The 21,586-nt window shown below is 56.6% G+C and overlaps 1 protein-coding gene and 1 long non-coding RNA gene across 2 annotated transcripts in view; both read right to left on the reverse strand.

The window, feature by feature from the left end:
- Positions 1–10,909, reverse strand: part of LOC311513935 (uncharacterized protein) — a 29,460-nt gene extending 18,551 nt beyond the window's left edge. Inside the window, exons 1-2 of the mRNA XM_084616139.1 lie at positions 10,578–10,909; positions 2,518–2,607 (exon numbers count right to left, since the gene is read on the reverse strand). Coding sequence (XP_084472265.1) covers positions 2,518–2,551 — 34 coding nt within the window. The 5' untranslated portion in view covers positions 2,552–2,607; positions 10,578–10,909. The remainder of the gene's footprint in view (positions 1–2,517; positions 2,608–10,577) is intronic.
- Positions 10,910–11,207: 298 nt separating this feature from the next.
- On the reverse strand, positions 11,208–17,173 carry LOC311514007. Its single transcript, XR_014709806.1, has 3 exons — positions 16,934–17,173; positions 14,428–14,809; positions 11,208–12,210 (listed from the first exon to the last, which is right to left on the reverse strand). It is a non-coding gene; the product is annotated as an uncharacterized lncRNA (long non-coding RNA).
- Between the last annotated feature and the right edge of the window lie 4,413 nt (positions 17,174–21,586).

Below are 21,586 nucleotides of genomic sequence, written 5' to 3' on the forward strand. Positions count from 1 at the left end.
GCCCCATTGGCCTCCCAGCTGCGGCTAGTAAAACAGGTGGGCAAAGGCCATCCTAGTCTAAAAACACCTGTGAATTCTGCCCCTCTTTGGGCCTTGCGAACGGCTCCTGAATGCCCAAGGGGATCCAAAGAAGGAGGGAGAAACGCGGCGAAAGCGAACATTTCCCCCTCCAGCCTCTTGGGCGTGACATGTTCCCGTGTAAACAGACAGGTTAAACTGGATAAGCAGCATGGGGGGGGGGATTCCCTCCCCCCCCCTTTCCCCATCCTGGGCCTGCAGCCAAGGAAGTCGCCCGAGGTGGTTTGTTCTCAAACATCTCACCGCCGCGAGTCAACCTTTGGTGGACCAAACGAGAGGGACGATGCCGTGACAGTCCCTTCCTTGGGAGCTCAACTGCGAAAGGGGACGGGATCGGGCGTCGGAGGCCACAGGAACCTGGAAACTGCCAGGGCCGATGGCCCGAAAGGGAGACAGACAGACTCAGCCCTGCTGAAAGGTGCCGCTCAGGGGCCGGGTGAAGCCCAGGCCTGGCGAAGCCCAGGCCTGGCAAATGAGGGGAGTGGGAAGCCGAAATGCGCTGACCTAAAGCGCGGGAAGAAGTATCGCAATCTGGGCCGAACTGAAGGATGAAGTAACGAGGGGATGGGCTGCTCAGCACACCACTTCGTGGGGCCTTGAAGAAAGGGACTTTGGGGAGAAAAACTGGCTACTGCTGTGAATGGCACTGTCATGTCCGCCACCTCCACCGTCTCCTGGGGCACCGGGGCTTCATCACCCCGATCCCGAGAGATGCCCTGACCAGACCGGGCTGGAGAGTGGGACCCAAATGACGCCTTCCCCAGCTCCAGCCCTCCCCCGCTCTAACCCACCAGCCCCCACTCCCCTCCCAGAGCTGGGGATAGAACCCAGGAGTCCTGACTCCCAGCCCCCCCTGCTCTAACCCACCAGCCCCCCCTGCCCTTCCAGAGCCAGGAGAGAACCCAGGAGTCCTGGCTCCCAGCCCCCCCTGCTCTAACCCACCAGCCCCCACTCCCCTTCCAGAGCCAGGAGAGAACCCAGGAGTCCTGGCTCCCAGCCCCCCCTGCTCTAACCGCTAGACCCCCTCTCCACTCTGGATCCCAAGAGATGTCCTGACCAGACTGGGCCGGAGAGCGGGACCCAGATTACACTGATACCACCTTCCCGGCTCCCGCTGGCTCCCAGCCCCACCTGGGACAAGCCAGGGTCGGAGGTTAACAGGAGCCGCAGGAGCGAGGCATCTCGGCTAACTTCTCCTCCGTCCCTCACTGTCCTCGATTGGCTCTGGAGCCTGCCGAGCGCAGGGCTTTTCTCCAGAGACCCGCAGGGAGCGAGGGGACGTTGCTCTGATGGAAGCCAGGCTGAATTCCCCACGTTTCGGAAGCGCCCAGTGATCTTCCTGCCGGGCTGCAGCGCTAATGGAAAGATGACGAGGGTGTTTAGTGCGGGGGGCTTTGCCATGAGCGGGCCGAGCGCTCTGGATACCAAGCCCCGGTCCTGGCTGAGCGTTGGCCCTTCGCCCCCGTATTCCAGCCACTTTCACTCAACCGCGCTAGCGGACGTCGCGTCTGATTTACCCCGGGGAAGAGTCACTATGGATTGGTGCAAGGATTCTGGCGTGACTCCGGTGTAAGCCAGCGGGCCCAGGACGGATCGACGCCTCCGCTGGCTCCGCAGCTGTACGCATGATGTGTGCACGTTGGGGGCATGGGGGGGCAGGCCAGGCGTAAAGGGCACTGGTCCGTACGAACGCTGACCCCATCCCAGGGGTGTGTTCACACGCAGGGCTGTCAGTCACCCAACACCCTGCGGGGGTCTTTGCACACAACTCAAGGCTGGAAGGGGATTCTGCCTTTGAAGGGTTAACCTGCCTACCGCCTCTCTCTGGCTCACCTATAGCGGCTGGGCAAATCTGCCCCTCCCTGGGCAGCCAGGTGATTTGCAGCCAGGTGATTTGCATCAACCCAGCATCCCACTGGGAATTCATGTCCATTTGGATTCCCCTACCAGCCTGTGACGTTATTGACATGAACTGTGACCATATAGGTCATTGTTGCAACCAGGGTCCTATAGAATCATAGACTCATAGACTATCAGGGTTGGAAAGGACCTCAGGAGGTCATCTAGTCCAACCCCCTGCTCAAAGCAGGACCAATCCCCAATTTTTGCCCCAGATCCCTAAATGGCCCCCTCAAGGATTGAACTCACAACCCTGGGTTTAGCAGGCCAATGCTCAAACCACTGAGCTATCCCTCCCCCCTATAGTGGCATCAAATCTTGTACAAAGTTGGTCAAGTAAGGTGTCTATCAAAAGGTTATAATTTACTGGTTATAATTATGCCATCTGTAGGTGTGTATCATTTTTGTAGTTGAAGTTTTGAATATTGGCTATGTACTTGTATCTCAATGTGTCTGATTCTAAGAAGCATCAGTGAAGCATTTGGCCAGCTTATTGAGAAGGAACTCTTCAGATTAATTGCCCAATCAAGAAACACTTAACTGACAATGGACGTTGGGAGACTCCAATCCACATATGAGGAAGTCTTCCTGGGGATGTTCAAGATAGCATGTGAGCAATGGCTGCTCTACCTGTAAAGAACAGAATCATGCATGAACATATGGCTTGCCCATGTGACTCCAAACTCCACCTTGCTGCTGTGATTTTCCACAGTAAGAACAAAGGGGTGTCCCTCCACAGGGCAGAGGATATAAAAGGCCCTGGAAACCCCTCCACGTTGTCTTCAATCCTGCTTCTGACCTCTGGAGGAACTTTGCTACAAACTGAAGCTCTGAACAAAGGACTGAAGGACCCATCCCAGCTGGGGATGATCTCCAGAGACTTGATTTGAGCCTGCAGTTTATTCCATCACTGCTGCAAGCCTGAACCGAGAACTTTGCTGTTACTGTATGTCACTGACTCCAGTTAACCAGTTCTAGCTCTCATCTATATTTCTTTTTTTTTTTTATGAATAAACCTTTAGATTTTAGATTCTAAAGGGTTGGCAACAGCGTGGTTTGTGGGTAAGATCTGACTTGTATATTGACCTGGGTCTGGGGCTTGGTCCTTTGGGATCGTGAGAACCTCTTTTTTCTTTTACTGGGATATTGGTTTTCATAACCATTCATCCCCATAACGAGTGGCCCTGGTTATGATACTGGGAAACTGGAATGTCTGAGGGAATTGCTTATGTGACTTCTGGTTGGCCAGCGGGGTGAAACCAAAGTCCTCTCTGTTTGGCTGGTTTGATGTGCCTTAGTAATAATGGACCCCCAGCCTTGGGCTGTGACTGCCCTGCTCCAAGCAATTTGTCCTGAATTGATACTCTCAGAAGCGTCCCACCAAAGGCAGCATCGTTAAAGAGCCTCAGTCCTTTTCATAATCAATGCGTCCCATGACTCTGTCTCCCCTCCTCTCGCTTTGCTGACCTGCATGCTTGGGGCCTTAATTTGGCTGTGCTAAACCCAGAGCACAGGGCCGTGTCCACGTGACCCCAGCTTACGTCATCAGCCGAATCCTCTGCATAGCTCAGCAGCTCTCAACCTTCCCAGACGACTGTACCCCATTCAGGAGTCTGACTTGTCCTACGTACCTCCAAGTATCAACTCACTGAAAAACGACTTGCTTACAAACTCAGGCATCAAAATACAACAGTGTCCCAGTATTACTGAACAGTGTGTGGAAGTGGGGGGAAAAGGGATAAAGGGAATTTGGATGCAGGCCTCTTAGTTCTCTCTGCAACGAGCAGGAGTCAGGCTAACTCTAACTGTCCCCACGCGAGACTTAAAGCAGGGCCTGGGCGAGTGGGAAAGAAGTGTAAGAGATGTTGTTTGACCTTGTGTAAGACAAGAATGGAACGCAGACTACAGCAGAAATTGTTGAGAAAAATAAGCTATCAGGACGGAAGGAATACGTATAGACAAAACGCAGCTGTTGATCATTCCTGTATGTAACGAAAGATATAAATTCTCTTGCCCTAATTGTTTATCTTTGAGAGAGACCTGCCTAGACAGGGGGAATTTTGAATCCAAAAGCAAATGGAAAGTTTCTGTGTTAATGCAAATCACCTAAATGATAAAGATAGAAGCCATTGAAAGATGACCTGCCTATAAAACAAACACAGGAAAATATGGGGGCAATTCCTCTGTTTTACCTGCAGTCAGCAAGGGCATTTGACTAAGAAAGAAATAGACAGGAGGGAATTAAGCAGTGAAACTCTGTAGAAATGTGAAAAGAGAAGAGGTGTTGTGAAAAGAAAATTCCTGGTTTCTTTGCAGCCATTCTGAAGGGGAAATTGGCCCCTTTCCAAAGGAATGTCTGTAAATAATACAGGCAAAGAGGTTATTTAAGTGGAATCATCTGACTATGAACAAGTTAGTCGAATTTGCTAAAAGAACACTCCTGGTGTGCACTATCTTTGTTTTATAAGTTTAAGATGAATTGGTGTTGTTTTAAAGCTGCAAAACCAAAAAATATGTAACCCTTCTGCCCGTCAGAGTTGGCAGCAACAAGGGCCGGGTTCAATATCTAGGGGTTCCATTCCAATAACACAATGCAAACCGGCTCGAGCCCCCACCCAGTGACCTGGGACCAATATATACCACCCCCGCTGGGCGCCTCCAAGAGGCAATACTTCCCCTCTCGCAAGCACATAGTCTGAGTGTATCAAAAGTCTTTTAATAACAGAGAGAAACAATGTGGCATTATGTTGGGGAAACACCACCAACAGGATTCATAACACAACCCATGAGCAAAAACAACCCCACCCCAGGCAAATTGGGGCATGCCCTTTTCCCTTTGGTTCTTGAGTCCAGCAACCCCAAATCACCCAAAGTCCCAAAAGTCCAATGCCCCAAAAGTCTCTGTCCCTGGTCAGGGCAGCCCCAGAGTTCGAAAGTTTATCGGCGGAGCTTTACCTCCCAACCTGGGTGGAAATGGGACAGGGGTAAGAGGCACCTTACGTGATCTGAAGCTGACCGCCCCATAGCTCCATAGCGGCGCTCCGCTCCGCCAGCCGCCCCACGAACTCCTTCGCTCAGCTGCGCTCCGCTCCGCCAGCCGCCCCACGAACTCCTTCGCTCAGCTGCGCTCCGCTCCGCCAGCCGCCCCACGAACTCCTTCACTCAGCTCCACGGCCCACAAGCAGCTCCTGCCATCCACACACTGCTCCGCGTCGAACTGCTTCACCAGCCGTCCCGCAAATTGCTCCACAATATATCTTCAGGCTCCCCCACTACTTAACACAACACTCAGTGATTTCAGCTCTTAGGTGAATTCAGCTTATAGTAGGGGAGCCCCAGTGCTGGTGCACTGTCAGCCCAAAGTGAGCTCAGCAGCCTATAACTAGACTTCTAATGAAATCAAAATTAGCTCTGATATTCCACAGTGGAGAGAGGAGGAAGTGCAATCAGCATGTAAGGCCCTCACCAAGGGGCCCATGCCACCAAGTATTAATACTTGTCCCCAGCCTCTCTCCATTCACACAGTTTTGGAACCCATGACCCTTGCCTAGCGAGTGCTACTTAGTTGATGGTGAATCCCTCCATCATAACAAAAGGCCACGTACAGTTCCAAGCACAGTTCCCATAATCAGGGTAATAGCAATTTATTCTTCCTGCCCCAATAACAGAGACACTGGGGATCCCACAGCAGCCAAAGTGACCATTTGGGCAGCTATGGTCTCATTCTAGGCGTGGTGGGTGTGCCTATGCAAATGAGATCGGCCCCTGAAGTTCTTTTCCACAACTTGCCACACCTCACCACCAGATGTCAGGGTGGAGCTCATCCTGACACTGCTTACAAATACTTTTGCCAGACACAGGAAGCTAGTGTTGTTTAATTTTGGTATTTAGCATTTAATCCTTAAGGTAACTTAATGCTTTACAAGATTTAAAATGTTTTTTAATAAAGACCAAAGTTGTGGCTGCAGCAGGGCAGTCAAAGCCAGGAGAATGAGAAAAGATTTTAAATCTTTTTTTGGTAACAAAATAGCGGATCAGAGTTGTAGTGAAAGAGAGAAAGACCGTGCCCCACACTGAGCCTTCAGGTGGCTCCATGTAATCAAACGGTCACTTTGCCAAAGGGGAGCCACAATAGGTTGTGTTTTCCTTTTCAACCCTGCCACTCGCTGGAACCCGGAGACTGGGTCTACATAAAGGTCCATCAGCGAAAGACTGCCCCGACCGGCACTGGAAAGGCGCTTACCAAGTCCTGATTAACTACCAACACTGCTGTGAAGTGCCAAGGACTGACTGCCTGGACCCATGCTTCTCACTGCAAGAAGGACCCTCCACCTCGAGGTGACCCTCCGACTGCTGATCAGCCTGTCCCTCCTTCTGGTACTTCTTTCCCTCCTTCTGGATAGCAGGAGAAAAGGAGAAGGTGAAGTGCTGATAACCTCTCCCTTGTCCACGAACCGAACCACCATACACTCACCATCCGCTGGAGAAACCCAGTTATTACAGGGTGACGTGCTGGTAACCTCTCCCCGTATGATGCTGAACCATGACTGTTCCAGGAAAGAAAGAAGAAGAAGGTCCACTGAAACTGCCAAAGTCCAGGGACTCTTGACTACAAAAGACATTAAAAACTGGCCCTGGTGGAAGAGATGGAGTACAAGATGTCCTGGCAGGGAGAAACTTGTGGGAACCGTGCTTGGGACTGTGGTATTGAGTGGCGGTTTGGGTTTATTCCAGGGTCTGAGCTTTGTGCTTACGGACACGTACCATCAGCATGCACTGCCCTCCCTAATTGGCTTCCCGATGACGAACACCAAAGACGCCTTGCTGCCACGAACATTACCCCCACCATCCCCTCCACCTTTGCCACCACCCCTCTAATTTACCCAAATACAGACAATACTGTATATTCTAATGAAACCCAATGGCCACGGCCTTCACCTCTTAGCGATTTACTGAAATTTTGTTCAGAAAGATCCTTTTTTAAGGTTCAGAATAGTTCATATGAGCGAACAATTGAGTGGAGAACAAATGGGTCGGTGGAAATAGTAAGAGAGGATATCACTACAGATGAGCCCCAGGAATCAGAAATTGAAATTAATGGATTCTATAGCGAGGTAGATGTGAACTACCCTGACAGGACACCAGCTCTTCCAAGCGAATGACAGCTGTGTGCGTGTTAAGGCCACCACTTTACAAGACATACATTTTAATTTCACCACTGCTGCAGGCAGCTATTTTACCATCAGCCCTTAGGTTTCCCATACCCTTTAATTGGACTGCCTTAGTACCCGACCACTTCCACAATCTGCTTTCGCTCCTACCAGAGGTTCAGAAAATCTCTGAATTACAAGGGCAAATTCATAGGCTCCAAAATACATATCCAGCTGAAAAGTATGCCATTGATACGGCCTATAAAGTGCCTATTGTATGTACTAAGTATGACGCATTGTGTTTTGTGACTAAGGCTGGGTGACAACCCCATTATATTATTACCAGGGGAATGTCAATGCTTTTATGGTTGTTGTTTAGTTTAGGGTTATGTTATTGTTGTTGTAAAGGACGTAATACTAACAACACCTTCCATGTTCCTACTAACCATGCGTTGTCGTTGTGTCCAATCAAAGCCCCTGAGGTTTGCAACATGGGATTTGGAACCTGGCAGACAAGGTTTGATGAATATAGAGGCTTAAGACGGACAGTTGTGTGCTAAAGCACAAAAGGGGGGACCGTGGAAGTGGGGGAAAAGGGATAAAGGGAATTTGGATGCATGCCTCTTAGCTCTCTCTGCAACGAGCAGGAGTCAGGCTAACTCTAACCGTCCCCACGCGAGACTTAAAGCAGGGCCTGGGCGAGTGGGAAAGAAGTGTAAGAGATGTTGTTTGACCTTGTGTAAGACAAGAATGGAACGCAGACTACAGCAGAAATTGCGGAGAAAAATAAGATATCAGGACAGAAGGAATATGTGTTCACAAAACGCAGGTGCTGATCATTCCTGTATGTAACAAAAGGTGTAAATCATAGAATCATAGAATATCAGGGTTGGAAGGGACCTCAGGAGGTCATCTAGTCCAACCCCCTGCTCAGAGCAGGACCAATCCCCAATTAAATCATCCCAGCCAGGGCTTTGTCAAGCTGGGCCATAAAAACTTCTAAAGAAGGAGATTCCACCACCTCCCTAGGCAACGCATTCCAGTGTTTCACCACCCTTCTAGTGAAAAAGTTTTTCCTAATATCCAATCTAAACCTCCCCCACTGCAACTTGAGACCATTACTCCTCGTTCTGTCATCTGCTACCATTGAGAACAGTCTAGAGCCATCCTCTTTGGAACCCCCTTTCAGGTAGTTGAAAGCAGCTATCAAATCCCCCCTCATTCTTCTCTTCTGCAGACTAAACAATCCCAGCTCCCTCAGCCTCTCCTCATAACTCATGTGTTCTAGACCCCTAATCATTTTTGTTGCCCTTCGCTGGACTCTCTCCAATTTATCCACATCCTTCTTGTAGTGTGGGGCCCAAAACTGGACACAGTACTCCAGATGAGGCCTCACCAATGTCGAATAGAGGAGGACGATCACGTCCCTCGATCTGCTCGCTATGCCCCCACTTATACATCCCAAAATGCCATTGGCCTTCTTGGCAACAAGGGCACACTGCTGACTCATATCCAGCTTCTCGTCCACTGTCACCCCAGGTCCTTTTCCGCAGAACTGCTGCCGAGCCATTCGGTCCCTAGTCTGTAGCTGTGCATGGGATTCTTCCGTCCTAAGTGCAGGACCCTGCACTTATCCTTATTGAACCTCATCAGATTCCTTTTGGCCCAATCCTCCAATTTGTCTAGGTCCTTCTGTATCCTATCCCTCCCCTCCAGCGTATCTACCACTCCTCCTAAATGCTCTTGCCCTAATCGTTTATCTTTTGAGAGAGACCTGCCCAGAGAGGGGGAATCCCTGTCCGTGCGCACGCTCTCCTCCTTGAAATTGCTTGAGAATAAAGACCGTCTCTGACTTGCTGCAACCAACCCAAGAGCGAAGGCTGCGTTTTCTTCCACAAATGGCTGACGTTCTCCTTTTTACCATGTCATTATAAAATAAACCACCTGGAATATAAACACAGCACTGACACCTCCGTGCAGTCGGCCAAACGGTATAACCCAGTCACTGCCCGTACGAAATGATAGTTTGTACGGACTTCGTTAGTGCTCTTCAGGTAGCCTGTTGCAAAACTAGGCAAGTATCTCGCTCCGTTGCTGTACCCCCTGGAAGACCTCAGTGTACCCCAGGGGCACACCTACCCCTTCTTGAGAACCCCTGCTCTAGCAGACCTGTCCCCATCGTTATGTCCTGCTCCACTAATTTCCGTCTCACCTGAAAATGTTACTAGGAATAATATTACACTGTCTTCCAGCCATTGGCTTGGAAGAGCATTGGGCCAAGAACAGGTCCCGGCGGGACCCCCCTGGACAAATCCCCCTGGGGTAACAATTCCCCATTCATGGTTACTATTGTGAGCTCTCCATTCACCGGCTGCGATGCCACGTGGCACAGCCGGCATTGACAGGGCAGGGCGCTTCTCCTGTCCCAGCCCCCAGCGCTGAGGGAGAGTGGGCGCAGGACCATGTACCGGCTTGGACGGGAATACTTTGTACCACAGCCTCGCACCGGGGACCTGGGAAAGAGGAGGGCCATCGGCACATGCCCCCCGACCAGACGCCCCCATTCTGCAGATAGACACCGTAGGAACGAGGTGGGCATATGCAGTTGGTACCATTGGGCGTGCCCCCGTTCTGGCAAGGGGCCGAAAGAGAAAATGCACCAGACCCTGCAAGTGTCACTATTCCCTCCCAGAGCCGGGGAGAGAACCCAGGAGTCCTGGCTCCCAGCACCCCCCCGTTCTAACCCACCAGCCCCCACTCCCCTCCCAGAACCGGGGAGAGAACCCAGGAGTCCTGGCTCCCAGCACCCCCCCGTTCTAACCCACCAGCCCCCACTCCCCTCCCAGAACCGGGGAGAGAACCCAGGAGTCCTGGCTCCCAGCACCCCCCCGTTCTAACCCACCAGCCCCCACTCCCCTCCCAGAACCGGGGAGAGAACCCAGGAGTCCTGGCTCCCAGCACCCCCCGTTCTAACCCACCAGCCCCCACTCCCCTCCCAGAACCGGGGAGAGAACCCAGGAGTCCTGGCTCCCAGCCCCCCCGTTCTAACCCACCAGCCCCCACTCCCTGATTAATCTGCTCCAAGGTTCTCCTTCGCTCGGGACATGAGAACTGCCTCAGTCCTGGCCCGTCGGCTTCTCCTCAGGCTGGGGGGGCTAATGCCAGGATAAGGGAAGGGCGGGGGGGGGGGGAAGAGTCATTTTCCCTGGTGCCTTCAGCCACGTGCTTGGGGAGGCAAAGATTGCCCCACCCCCACCTCGTTCACTCCTCCCCGTGCCCCGCCCGGAGAATGGTGGGGGCTGCCTGGCCTGCGAGGGGGGCAGGGGCGACGCAGAGGGCAGATGGGTGGGGGGAGGCAGCCGCCTGGAGGGGGCACCAGTAAACACCCTGGGAGGATCTCAAGAGACCGGGGCACCCCGAAATAGGAAGGGAGCCTGGGTATTAACTCACCAGCCAGCTAACACGGGGGGAGCCTCCCGACGCACAGCATAAGAAGAGCACCAGAGGGGCCAGGAGTTTCTTCATCCTTCAGCAGGCAAGTCTCCCGTTCAGCCCAGCCAAAGGGGGGGGGTGTCCCAGAGGCACCTCCGCGACGGTGCAGGGCGCGACTGCACCCAGCCGCCGGCTCAACGACACTGAGCGGGGCAGCGACCTTTGCCCCTCGGAATGCACCGGGGGCGGGGTGGAAAAACGAGTCAAGAATTAACGAGAGATCGTTCCGTGCGTTTCGGGGTGCAGGGCCAAGGCGCGATGAAATGGGGTGCCATAAAACCTTGGCTGTGAAGTGCACCCTAACAAGGTGTGAATTCCCCCCCCCCCGAGTCCCAGCCCTGGGCCCCCTCCTGCACCCAAACTCCCTCCCAGAGCTTGCACCCCACACCCCCTCCTGCACTCCAGTCCCCTGCTCCAACCCAGAGCCCCCTCCTGCACCCCAAACCCCTCATCCCAGGCCCCAGCCCAGAGCCCTCATCCCTCCCACACCCCAGCCTGGAGCCCCCTCCCAAACCCTGAGCCCCCTCATTTCTGGCCCCACCCCAGAGCCCACACCCCCATTAGAGCCCTCGCCCCTCCCGCACCCCAACCCCCTGCCACAGCCCAGCGAAAGTGAGTGAGGGTGGGGGAGAGCGAGCGACGGGGCAGGGGGGTGGTGACGTTCCCTGCTGGTGTTATCTGGACTGGTGATCTGCTAGGCCACCCCAATCCTTGACTCCAGGAGCCAGCCTGTCCCTGCTCTGCTGTGAGGACCCCCACTCCTGGGTTGGTCACACACAGCCTCTGGCATGTGAGCTGCTCCTTGGATTGTGCAACCGAATGACACCAGCCAATATCTCCGGTCCCAGACACAACCCTGGGAACCCCCGCCTTGCAGCGTCCCGTTCTGCCCGCTGGACGCTGCCAGCGTGTAGGAGTCCGTCAATGGACCAAAGACATGGCTAGGTACCCGGCTTGTTCTCCCAAGGGGAGCCTCGGACACACTGCAAACCAACCGCACGGCTTCGGGGAGAACACACACACACATTTATTAGCTACAAAGATAGATTTTAAGTGATATTACGTGGTTAGCAAAATAAAATATCAGCACGCCGTCTAAACTCTCAACCCTATTAGACGGGGCAACATCTAGACAAAGCCGTTTTTCTCACCTCACTGTCTATTGCAGTCCTTTGGCCCAGGTTTAAGGAACAAACCTGTATATTAACTCCCGTGTCGGAGTCTTGTCTTCTTCTCAGTCTCTTGGTGGCTTGCTGCGAAGGTGGGGGCAGGAAAAGGGCCCAGTATGCGTCCCCTCTGTCCGTGTTATACCCTCAGTCCGTGTGATTGGGGAGCACAATTCCAGGCATGTCTGGGGGGCATTGCTGAGTCTCCAGGCCAGGTTGAGCAATTCCCCTGGTGGGGCCTCATGCAGGCGAGTCATTGCATCGTAGCTCCCTGGCTGGACAATGGCTGTTGATGGGCTGTTTGACACCCCGCCCGGGCACTGGTCACTTTCCTTGCTGGTGCCGCTGGGGAGCTAAGATCTGGCTGATTCCCCGCCAACTTACAGCATAATTCTCATAACTTTACATGCATCAATGATCCACATCTATGGACAGAGAAATGACTCTCAGCAGATCATAACCTTTCCCCTGATACCTTACAAGGCCTGCTTTATATGTGAGATCACGAGGATACGAAAATGAGGAATATGGGGGTTACAGCACGCTCCCCCGAGGTATAGAATGTCACAGAAGTGCACCCTGAAAAGGTGTGAATTCCCCCCCGGCCCCAGGATTCCCAGTGCAGCGTAACTTCCTTGCTACCAAACCCAGCTTCCTCACCATGAGCCGCACCATCGCTGTCCCCTGGCCTCCCAGCCGACCTTGCCCCGGGGGGGCGTTGACGAGAAAAGCAGCAGCTTTATCCCTTTATGGCCACTTGGATTGGGATTTTACAGCGAGATAACCCCCGAGGATTGGGTGTCGCGCTGTAACCCACACCCTTGTGTCAGGGAAAACTCCCTCCCAGATCCCCCACCCCCTGCCCTGAGCTCCCTCCAGAGCCCATACCCCAACCCTCTACCCCCAGCCCTGAGCCCCCTCCAGAGCCCGCACCCCAAACCTCCCCCCACACCTCAACCCCTACCCCCGGCCCCCTCTGGAGCCTACACTCCACACCCCTCCTGCACCCCAACCCCTTACCCCAGCCCTGAGCTCCCTCCAGAACCTGCACCCCAAACCCCATCCCATGCCCCAATCCCCTACCCCAGCCCTGAGCCCCCTCCAGAGCCCACCCCAAACTCCCTCCCACACCCTTGCCCTGAGCCCCCTCCAGAGCCCACACCCCAAACCTCCTCCCACACCCCAACTCCTTACTCCAGCCCTGAGCCCCCTCCACAGCCTGCACTCCTCACCCCTACCCCCTACCCCATCCCTGAGTCCCCTCCAGAGCCCCCTCCCATGCCCTTATCCCAGGCCTGAGCCCCCTTCAGAGCCTGCACTCCGCAACCCTCCTGCACCCAACCCCAGACCCTTCTCCTAAACCCCAAACCCCTGATCCCCAGCCAAACAACAGAGCCCACACCCCCCAGCCAAAGTCCTCACCCCTCTGGCACCCCAACCCCCTGCCCCTGCCCAGTGAAAGTGAGTGAGGGTGGAGAGTGAGTGAGCGACAGAGGGAGGGATGGAGGCAGGAGTAGGGGCGGGGCCTGGGATAAGGGGCGGGGCAAGGGTGTTCGGATTTGTGCAATTAGAAAGTTGGCAACCCTAAACTGCCCCTGATCTGGCAGCAAAACATCCCGTCTTCATGGAAAAATTGTCACTGATGGAGAATCTGCCGCAACCCTGCAAAAGTTATTCCCATGGCTCATTACCCCATTGTTAAAACTTGCACCCGATTTCCAATCTGAATTAGTCCCCAGTGCCAAACACAGAGAGAAAATCACCTCTCCCCCCATTCCTCTCCGCACCCGGGAGCTGACACAGATCCAGCCATCGCAATCCAAGTGTACAGGATGTGTTGGAGTCAGACCGCAGGGACTGAGGCTTGTTCCACGGGGACCAGCCAGAAATGAACAATAAAAACACGGGTGATTTGGCGATTCGGGGCCGTTTGCTTTGTGTGTTTCGACAGGGGATGGTGACAAATTGCGTGTGAACAATTCCACAGATTTAACTCAATCTTGACGGATATTAAACAGTAACACCCCTTCGCCTCTCCGCATTTCCCACACCCATGAACATTTCAATCAATACAAAAATCTTAAAGATGCTTCAAAGAACCAATATTCTCCATCGAAATTCTATACGTACAGATGTAAAATCGGACCAGTTTTGTCCCGCCCTGTTAACCAGCAAAGTGCCCCAGTTCAGCAGCCCCCCGGCCCAGCGAGGCTGGATTGCCTCTCACTCCATGGCCCACCTGAGGGTGTGTGTGTGTGTTCCTAAAACAGCTGGATTCCTCCCCCAGAGCCAGGGAGAGAACCCAGGTATCCTGGGCTCCCAACCCCCCTGCTCTCACCCACCAGCCCCCACTCCCCTCCCAGAGCCGGGGAGAGAACCCAGGAGTCCTGGCTCCCAGCCCCCTTCTCTCACCCACCAGCCCCCACTCCCCTGCCAGAGCCAGGGAGAGAACCCAGGAGTCCTGGCTCCCAGGACCCCTGCTCTCACCCACCAGCCCCCACTCCCCTCCCAGAACCAGGGAGAGAACCCTGGAGTCCTGGCTCCCAGGACCCCTGCTCTCACCCACCAGCCCCCCCTCCCCTCCCAGAGCCAGGGAGAGAACCCAGGAGTCCTGGCTGCCAGCCCCCCCTGCTCTCACCCACCAGCCCCCACTCCCCTCCCAGAGCCAGGGAGAGCAGTGGGTCCGTGAGGAGCCAGCCCCAGTGCCGTGGTGAAGGGCTGAGTCCTGGCTGCTTGGAAGCTGCTCCCACACGCCACCACGTCCCCGGGCCGGCTCTGGGGGAGTTTAGCAATCGCCCCCTCCGCAGTCGTCGCCGTGGTCACCGCCATGGGGACTGTCCCAGCCTCCGCCGTGGTCACCGCCGTGGGGACTGTCCCAGCCTCCGCCGTGGTCACCGCCGTGGGGACTGTCCCAGCATCCGCCGTGGTCACCGCCGCCGGGAGCCGTCCTGCGCCAAGAGCTCTTCCTGACATCATCCCCGTCACCGCCGCTGAAGCACGAACCCATTTCTCAGAGCTGTATCACTGGGGGGGGGGAAGGGGGGGGAGGACCCATGAGATCTCTCCGCCTCATGGCGGAGCCCCCCAACCCCTCCACCAGCCTGCCCCAGCCCCCGCCTCCAAACCACCTACAACCCTGCCAGCTGGGTGGTCTCTGCACTCGTTTTATGTGCATCCTCCACCCCGCCACCCAGCTCTCTAGCGATAGCTGTGACTGGCCCCAGAGCCAGGACTGAGCCCCCAACCTCCGTGGGACCCCATTGCACCTGCCCGCCCACCGAGAGCTGCTCTGGGAGAACGGCCCGTCAACCCCGGTCATGCTCCCGCCTTACGGCGGGTGTTCACCTCGACCCCAGCTCCCTCTGAGACCATCCTGCAGCGCGGCGTCAAACGCCAGACTGTGACGAAGTGGGACTGTTCTTCATGTTTCCTCTGAATACTGTAGGGGTGCCTCAGTTTCCCCTAGGCAGTTCTTAAGTCTCCAGGTGATGGGATAAGGGTGTATGATCCTTGCAGAGCCCTAGAGGCCAGGTGTGTGCAGGGGTCTGGACACAGAGAATGGCCGACACCCTGTTTCCTGGCCACTGATGGCCTGGGCCCTTCCACCCCTGCCAGGTGAGAGCTAAAGGGTTGGAGAACAAAGGGATCCGGTGACCTCCGGCCAGGGAAAGGGACAAAGCCCAGAGGAGGAGGGGCTGGAGAGAGTTTCAGGTTGGAGCTGGCTGGGGCAATAGAGGGAGGCCCAGAACTGGGGCCTGGGCTCCCCACCCCCCAAGACAGACCTGACTGAGGGGTCCTGGTTGTACCTACGCGCTCTGTGTCAGACCATGTTCCTGTCGTCTAATAAACCTTCTGTGTTACTGGCTGGCCGAGAGTCCCGGGGGATGGCAGGAATGGGGGGTGCAAGGCCCAAGATCTAGCAAGTCTGCCGCTTCCCACCCCCCATCCATCAGGCCAGTCGCTAGGAGGGGCAAAGAGCCCCACTGAGGTGGGACCACGTAATAACTAGCCCACCCCTGACAAGCGTCTGTCTAACCTGCTCTAAGAACCTCCCATGCCAGAGATACCACAGCCTCCCTGGGCAACTTGCTCCAGTGATTAAGCACCCGGACAGTTGGGAAGTTTTTCCTGATCTCCAACCCAAACTGCCCTGTTGCGTTCACGTCTTCCGGCCCCCAGAGAGCGGCTGGGGCTGCCCGGCCTGAGACAGTGCAGAGGGGTGGGGGAGGCTGCCTGGGGGAGGTGGGGGCATGGTGGATTGACCTGGAGTTTCTTCTTCCATCCCTAGGCAAGTCTCTGATTCAGCCCAGCCAAGGGGCGCCCCGGGGGAGCCTGCCCTCAACCGCTGGCTCACTGACACTGAGCAGGGCAGCGAGGATCCAGGACCTTTGCCCCTCAGAGGGCAGGTTCTCGGCATGCACCGGGGGTTGGGGGCGGAAAAACAAGTCAGGAATTAATGGGAGATCGTTCTGGGTGTTTTTTCAGTGTGCCGGGCCAAGGCGAGAAGAGAGAACGGATTATATCTGCGCAATCTCCAGTGCGAGCGGCCTACTAAGGAGCTGTTTGTGGCTTTTAGAAGTGAGAGGGAAGTAAAATCTGGCTTCTGGCAGGCTGGATAGACCGAACTTCTCATCTCCCCTCGCGGCAGCTCGGCCCGGACCTTTGTCACTCAGGGGCAGGAGGCGGTTTATGGTATAAATGCATATGGAGCGTGTGAGATAAACCCTGGGGAATATGAGTCACCTTGAGCTAATGATCAAATGGTCCCTGCTGGCCTTGGCATCTCTGACTTAACCCACAATCTCCTGGGGCACCTATTTCCTGCTCATCGCCGTGTTGCCAACTCTTATAGTGTTTGGTATTTTGCCTTAAAGCCCCAGTTCCTGGAGTCATGGAACAGTGTAAGGATTTTAACTTTCATTTTTAAGTGTCATGCAATGAAAGGTGCAGAGACCCCACTCCCCTCCCAGAGCCAGGGAGAGAATCCAGGAGTCCTGGCTCCCAGCTCTAATCACCAGACCCCACTCCCCTCCAAGAAAGAACCCAGGAGTCCTGGCTCCCAGCCCGCCCTGCTCTAACCCACCAGCCCCCACGAGAGAACCCAGGCGTCCTGGCTCCCAGCCCCCACCCCTCAGGACGCCGCGGTACCTGTTGAGTCTCCGGTGGCTGGACGGATCGGGAAGCTCCGGCAGGGGAATTTTCCAGCGACTTCGCTCCCCGTTTCGGTTTCGGTTTCGCTTTCGCTTGCCAGGGGCCCCAGAGCCTCGCTGGGCGGGTCGGCGTGTGACCCCGCCCGAGCTTACGCCACGAGAGCAGAGGTGCGCGGTCAGACGGGCCTGTGCAGCGTTCACACCGGCAGAACCAATCCGATTCGGAGCGTGGTTCTGAATCTTATACCAGCACCAGCCCTGGCTCCGGCACAAGAAGAGAACCCAGGAATTCCAGCTCCCAGCCCCTCCCAGAGCCAGGGAGGGAACCCAGGAGTCCTGGATCCCAGCTTCCCCCCTGAGACAGGGAGAGAACCCAGGTGTCCTGGCTCCCAGCCCCCCCTGCTTTAACTCACCAGCCCCCACTCCCCTCCCAGAGCCAGGGGGAGAACCCAGGAGTCCTGGCTCCCAGCCCCCACCCCCAGTCTAACCCTCCCCCCTGAGCCAGGGAGGGAACCCAGGAGTCCTGGATCCCAGCTTCCCCCCTGAGCCAGGGAGAGAACCCAGGTGTCCTGGCCCCCAGCCCCCCCTGCTTTAACTCACCAGCCCCCACTTCCCTCCCCGAGCCAGGGAGAGAACGAGAGGGAGACATCAAAAAACCCGACTTATATTCGGCTAATATCTTGTATTCGTCGAGTCTAAGGGCAGAGGGGAAATTGAGAAATTGCAGAGTCAGGTGTTGATCCCACTTTGGCTTGGTGTGAAACACACTCAAGAGACCAAATAAGCAACGCCAGCCAGGTTTATCACTCCGAGCCAATCCCACAGCGCAGGGTGACCGTTCTCGACGGTACCCGTCTCCGGGAAGCCGGCCTGTGCAGTATCGAAGGTACGTTCCCCGCGTGACATTTATTTATACCACGATTTCACAAGCGACCCATCGCTACTCCCTCGCCCAGCCGCGTGGCCCCGTTCCCTCGCTGGTTCTGTTCCTTCCTTCGCTGGGTTTTGGATCCCAGCGCTCCAGGGGCCGGGCAACAGAGGGGCTTCCCCGGCCGGCACGAAGCTGTAGGATGAATCTAGTTCGATTTCGAACCATTAACGATCGACTCGGGCCAGATGCTTCTGTGAACGCCGGGTGTGATGGATCACTTTAGCACAGGTGAGCAGAGTTGTATAAAACCCACAGGCCAATTTAGGGTACGCACCTCCCATTAGATCTCTGTTGTGTGCTCAGTGCATCCCGACACATGTCTGCCGCATCCCATGCACATCGGGAACGGGATATACACGGGCTAGCCCCCCGGCATACATCATTCAACATAATCGCCGAGTCTGACACCCTAACAACAGAGAGTTCCCCCCGCCCGCAGGTAATCCCTGTGTGAACCAGAGCAGATCTGTGAGAACAGCCACCCGTCTCGCTTTAAGAGTTACCAGGGATGGAGAATTAGCTAATTACACACGTGGGGACAAATTGATGCCTTATTTCCAGCTTCAACTCCCAGGCGTTGGGTGACATTATTTTGTCTGTTACGTCAGAGAGTGTGTATCAAACGTGTGCTCCGGGAATCTCTCACTCGAGGGCAGGGTTTCAAATCCTTCTCTGGCCCCTCTCCGATTTAACCGCCACCCTGCTGGAACTGCAGGGGCCAGACCGGGGCACGGGATTCCCCTGGGCCAAAGAGCAGGAGTTCATTGCCGCGGGCTGGAGCCATTCAAATCTGATTCCCGCTTCCTCCCAGCTGGTGGCCGGGACGCAGCCAGAGCCGCTGGAGGCCCCGGCCCTGGCCCGGGCTGGTGGGAAAATCTCTTGGCTCCGGGGGACCAAAGCCCAGGGTCCCCGAACATAGCAGCAGCAGTAGCCACACGGCGAAGCTGATGGCAGGAGCTGATTTGTCTCCCAGAGTCTTTTCCAAGGACCCCAAAAGGGACAGGTGGGCAGGAGGGTCCGTCCCTTCGTCCCCTGCTTGTTGGCACAAAGATATTCCTGGCTCACAGCTGGGGCTGGCTCCTTCCCTTGCCCAGCAGTCGTTGCCTCTTCTTGATGTTGCACCGGGGGACCTTGTACCCACAGTAACCCACTTTCAGGCACCGGAAGCAGAAGGAGCATGGGCACTCGGCACACCACACCGTGGGGCAGCCCTTCTGGGTGTGGCTCACCAGAGCACTGCAGCCGGGGCAGGCCCGCAGCGCCGGGCACCCGTGCACCGTCGAGCTGCAGTTGCTGATTTTGGGTGCCTCATCCAGGGCGGTCTGCAGCAGGCACCTGAGGTCGGTGTCGGGGGAGGAGCCCATCCAGGTGGTCGGGCAGGGTCCAAACAGGCCAGGCAGGGCCCCTTGGACACTGGATCAGACGCTGGGGGAACGGGGGAGACGGAGCATTAGCCACCGGCAACACTCAGAGGTTCCCACCCAGCCCTCTTTCTTCGTAGGTCCCCAGTAGGGCGTCCCCCAGGCCGGGAGATAAACTGAGCTCTGTGGCCAGAGGCCCCAGATAACGCCCGGCCCTAGGACAAGACCCAACCCCTCCCCGAGGGCTCACCAAGTGACTGAGCTGCCTGTCTGGGCATCCCCAGCGCACCTGCCCCTTCCCGTCCCGCCCCAGTTCTTCTTGCCACAGCATCCCCCGGCACAGGCCACCTGCCGACATTGCCCTGCAGAGCCAAACACCGGCTGTGCCCGTCAGTGCTGGGGTGGAGCCAAAGCGGGCACCCTCCAACTCCGGCTCTCCATGAGGCCTCTGCAGAAGCAGCTGGAGTAACCCAAGAGCCAACGAATGAACCTGGGTGTCCCAGTGCCTCTGCCCCCCCATTAAACTCCCCTCTTCCCCCAGAGCCGGGGAGAGAACCCAGGAGTCCTGGCTCCCAGCCCCCCCTGCTCTAACCCACTAGCCCCCACTCCCCTCCCAGAGCCGGGGAGAGAACCCAGGAGTCCTGGCTCCCAGCCCCCCCTGCTCTAACCCACTAGCCCCCACTCCCCTCCCAGAGCCGGGGAGAGAACCCAGGAGTCCTGGCTCCCAGCCCCCCCTGCTCTAACCCACTAGCCCCCACTCCCCTCCCAGAGCTGGGGAGAGAACCCAGGAGTCCTGGCTCCCAGCCCCCCCTGCTCTAACCCACTAGCCCCCCACTCCCCTCCCAGAGCCGGGGAGAGAACCCAGGAGTCCTGGCTACCAGCCCCCCCTGCTCTAACCCACCAGCCCCCACTCCCCTCCCAGAGCCGGGGAGAGAACCCAGGAGTCCTGGCTCCCACCCCCCAAGAGGACGCAGCGCTACCTGTCTAGCTGTGGGAGGTCGCCCCCCGAGACTTCCGTTGGGAATTTCCGAGCGACTCGGCTCTGCGTTTCACTTTCACTTGCCAAGAGCATAGCAGGGGAGGCGTCCCCGGGTCAGGTGCCGAGTGGCTGGGTGGGAGGGCTGAGCTGCTGGGCGGGTCAACATGTGCCCCACCCACTGAGCACACGCCAGGGGCGTGGAGGGGCGCGGTCAGACGGGATTGTGGAGCGTTCACACTGGTTTGGAGCGTGGTCTCGACGGTTATACCAGCGAGGCCATGCCGGGCACAGGGAGAGAACCCAGGAGTCCTGGCCCTCATCCCCCCCCTGCTCTAACCCACCAGATCCCACTGCCCTCCCGGAGCCGGGGAGAGAACCCAGGAGTCCTGGCCCCCAGTCCCCTCTGCTCTAACCCCCACAGTCCCCACTCCCCTCCCAGAGCCGGGCAGAGAACCCAGGAGTCCTGGCCCTCATCCCCCCCCTGCTCTAACCCACCAGATCCCACTGCCCTCCCAGAGCCGGGGAGAGAACCCAGGAGTCCTGGCTCCCAGCCCCCTCTGCTCTAACCCCCCAGTCCCCACTCCCCTCCCAGAGCCGGGCAGAGAACCCAGGAGTCCTGGCCCCCAGTCCCCTCTGCTCTAACCCCCCAGTCCCCACTCCCCTCCCAGAGCCAGGCAGAGAACCCAGGAGTCCTGGCCCCCAGTCCCCTCTGCTCTAACCCCCCAGTCCCCACTCCCCTCCCAGAGCCGGGCAGAGAACCCAGGAGTCCTGGCCCCCAGTCCCCTCTGCTCTAACCCACCACATCCCACTGCCCTCCCAGAGCCGGGCAGAGAACCCAGGAGTCCTGGCCCCCAGTCGCCTCTGCTCTAACTCCCCAGCCCCCACTCCCCTCCCAGAGCCGGAGAGAGAACCCAGGAGTCCTGGCCCCCAGTCCCCTCTGCTCTAACCCACCACATCCCACTGCCCTCCCAGAGCCGGGCAGAGAACCCAGGAGTCCTGGCCCCCAGTCCCCTCTGCTCTAACCCACCACATCCCACTGCCCTCCCAGAGCCGGGCAGAGAACCCAGGAGTCCTGGCCCCCAGTCGCCTCTGCTCTAACTCCCCAGCCCCCACTCCCCTCCCAGAGCCGGAGAGAGAACCCAGGAGTCCTGGCCCCCAATCGCCTCTGCTCTAACCCACCAGACCCGCCTTGCAGAGCTGGGGACACAGACTGTATGTTCTCTCCCTGTGCTTGTGTCTCCTGAGGGCTCCTGCTGTATCAGAGGCTTGTCGGACCAGAAGGGATCTCAGTTGCCCATCTTGTCCAGTCCCCTACAGAGAGGCAGGACTCTAGTGCTGGAGATCTCACAGTCTGGCTGGGCGGTGTATTCGAGTGCCAGA

The sequence above is a fragment of the Lepidochelys olivacea genome (genome assembly GCF_965140295.1).
Source record: "Lepidochelys olivacea isolate rLepOli2 genome assembly, chromosome: 28".
Classification (NCBI taxonomy): Eukaryota; Metazoa; Chordata; order Testudines; family Cheloniidae; genus Lepidochelys; species Lepidochelys olivacea.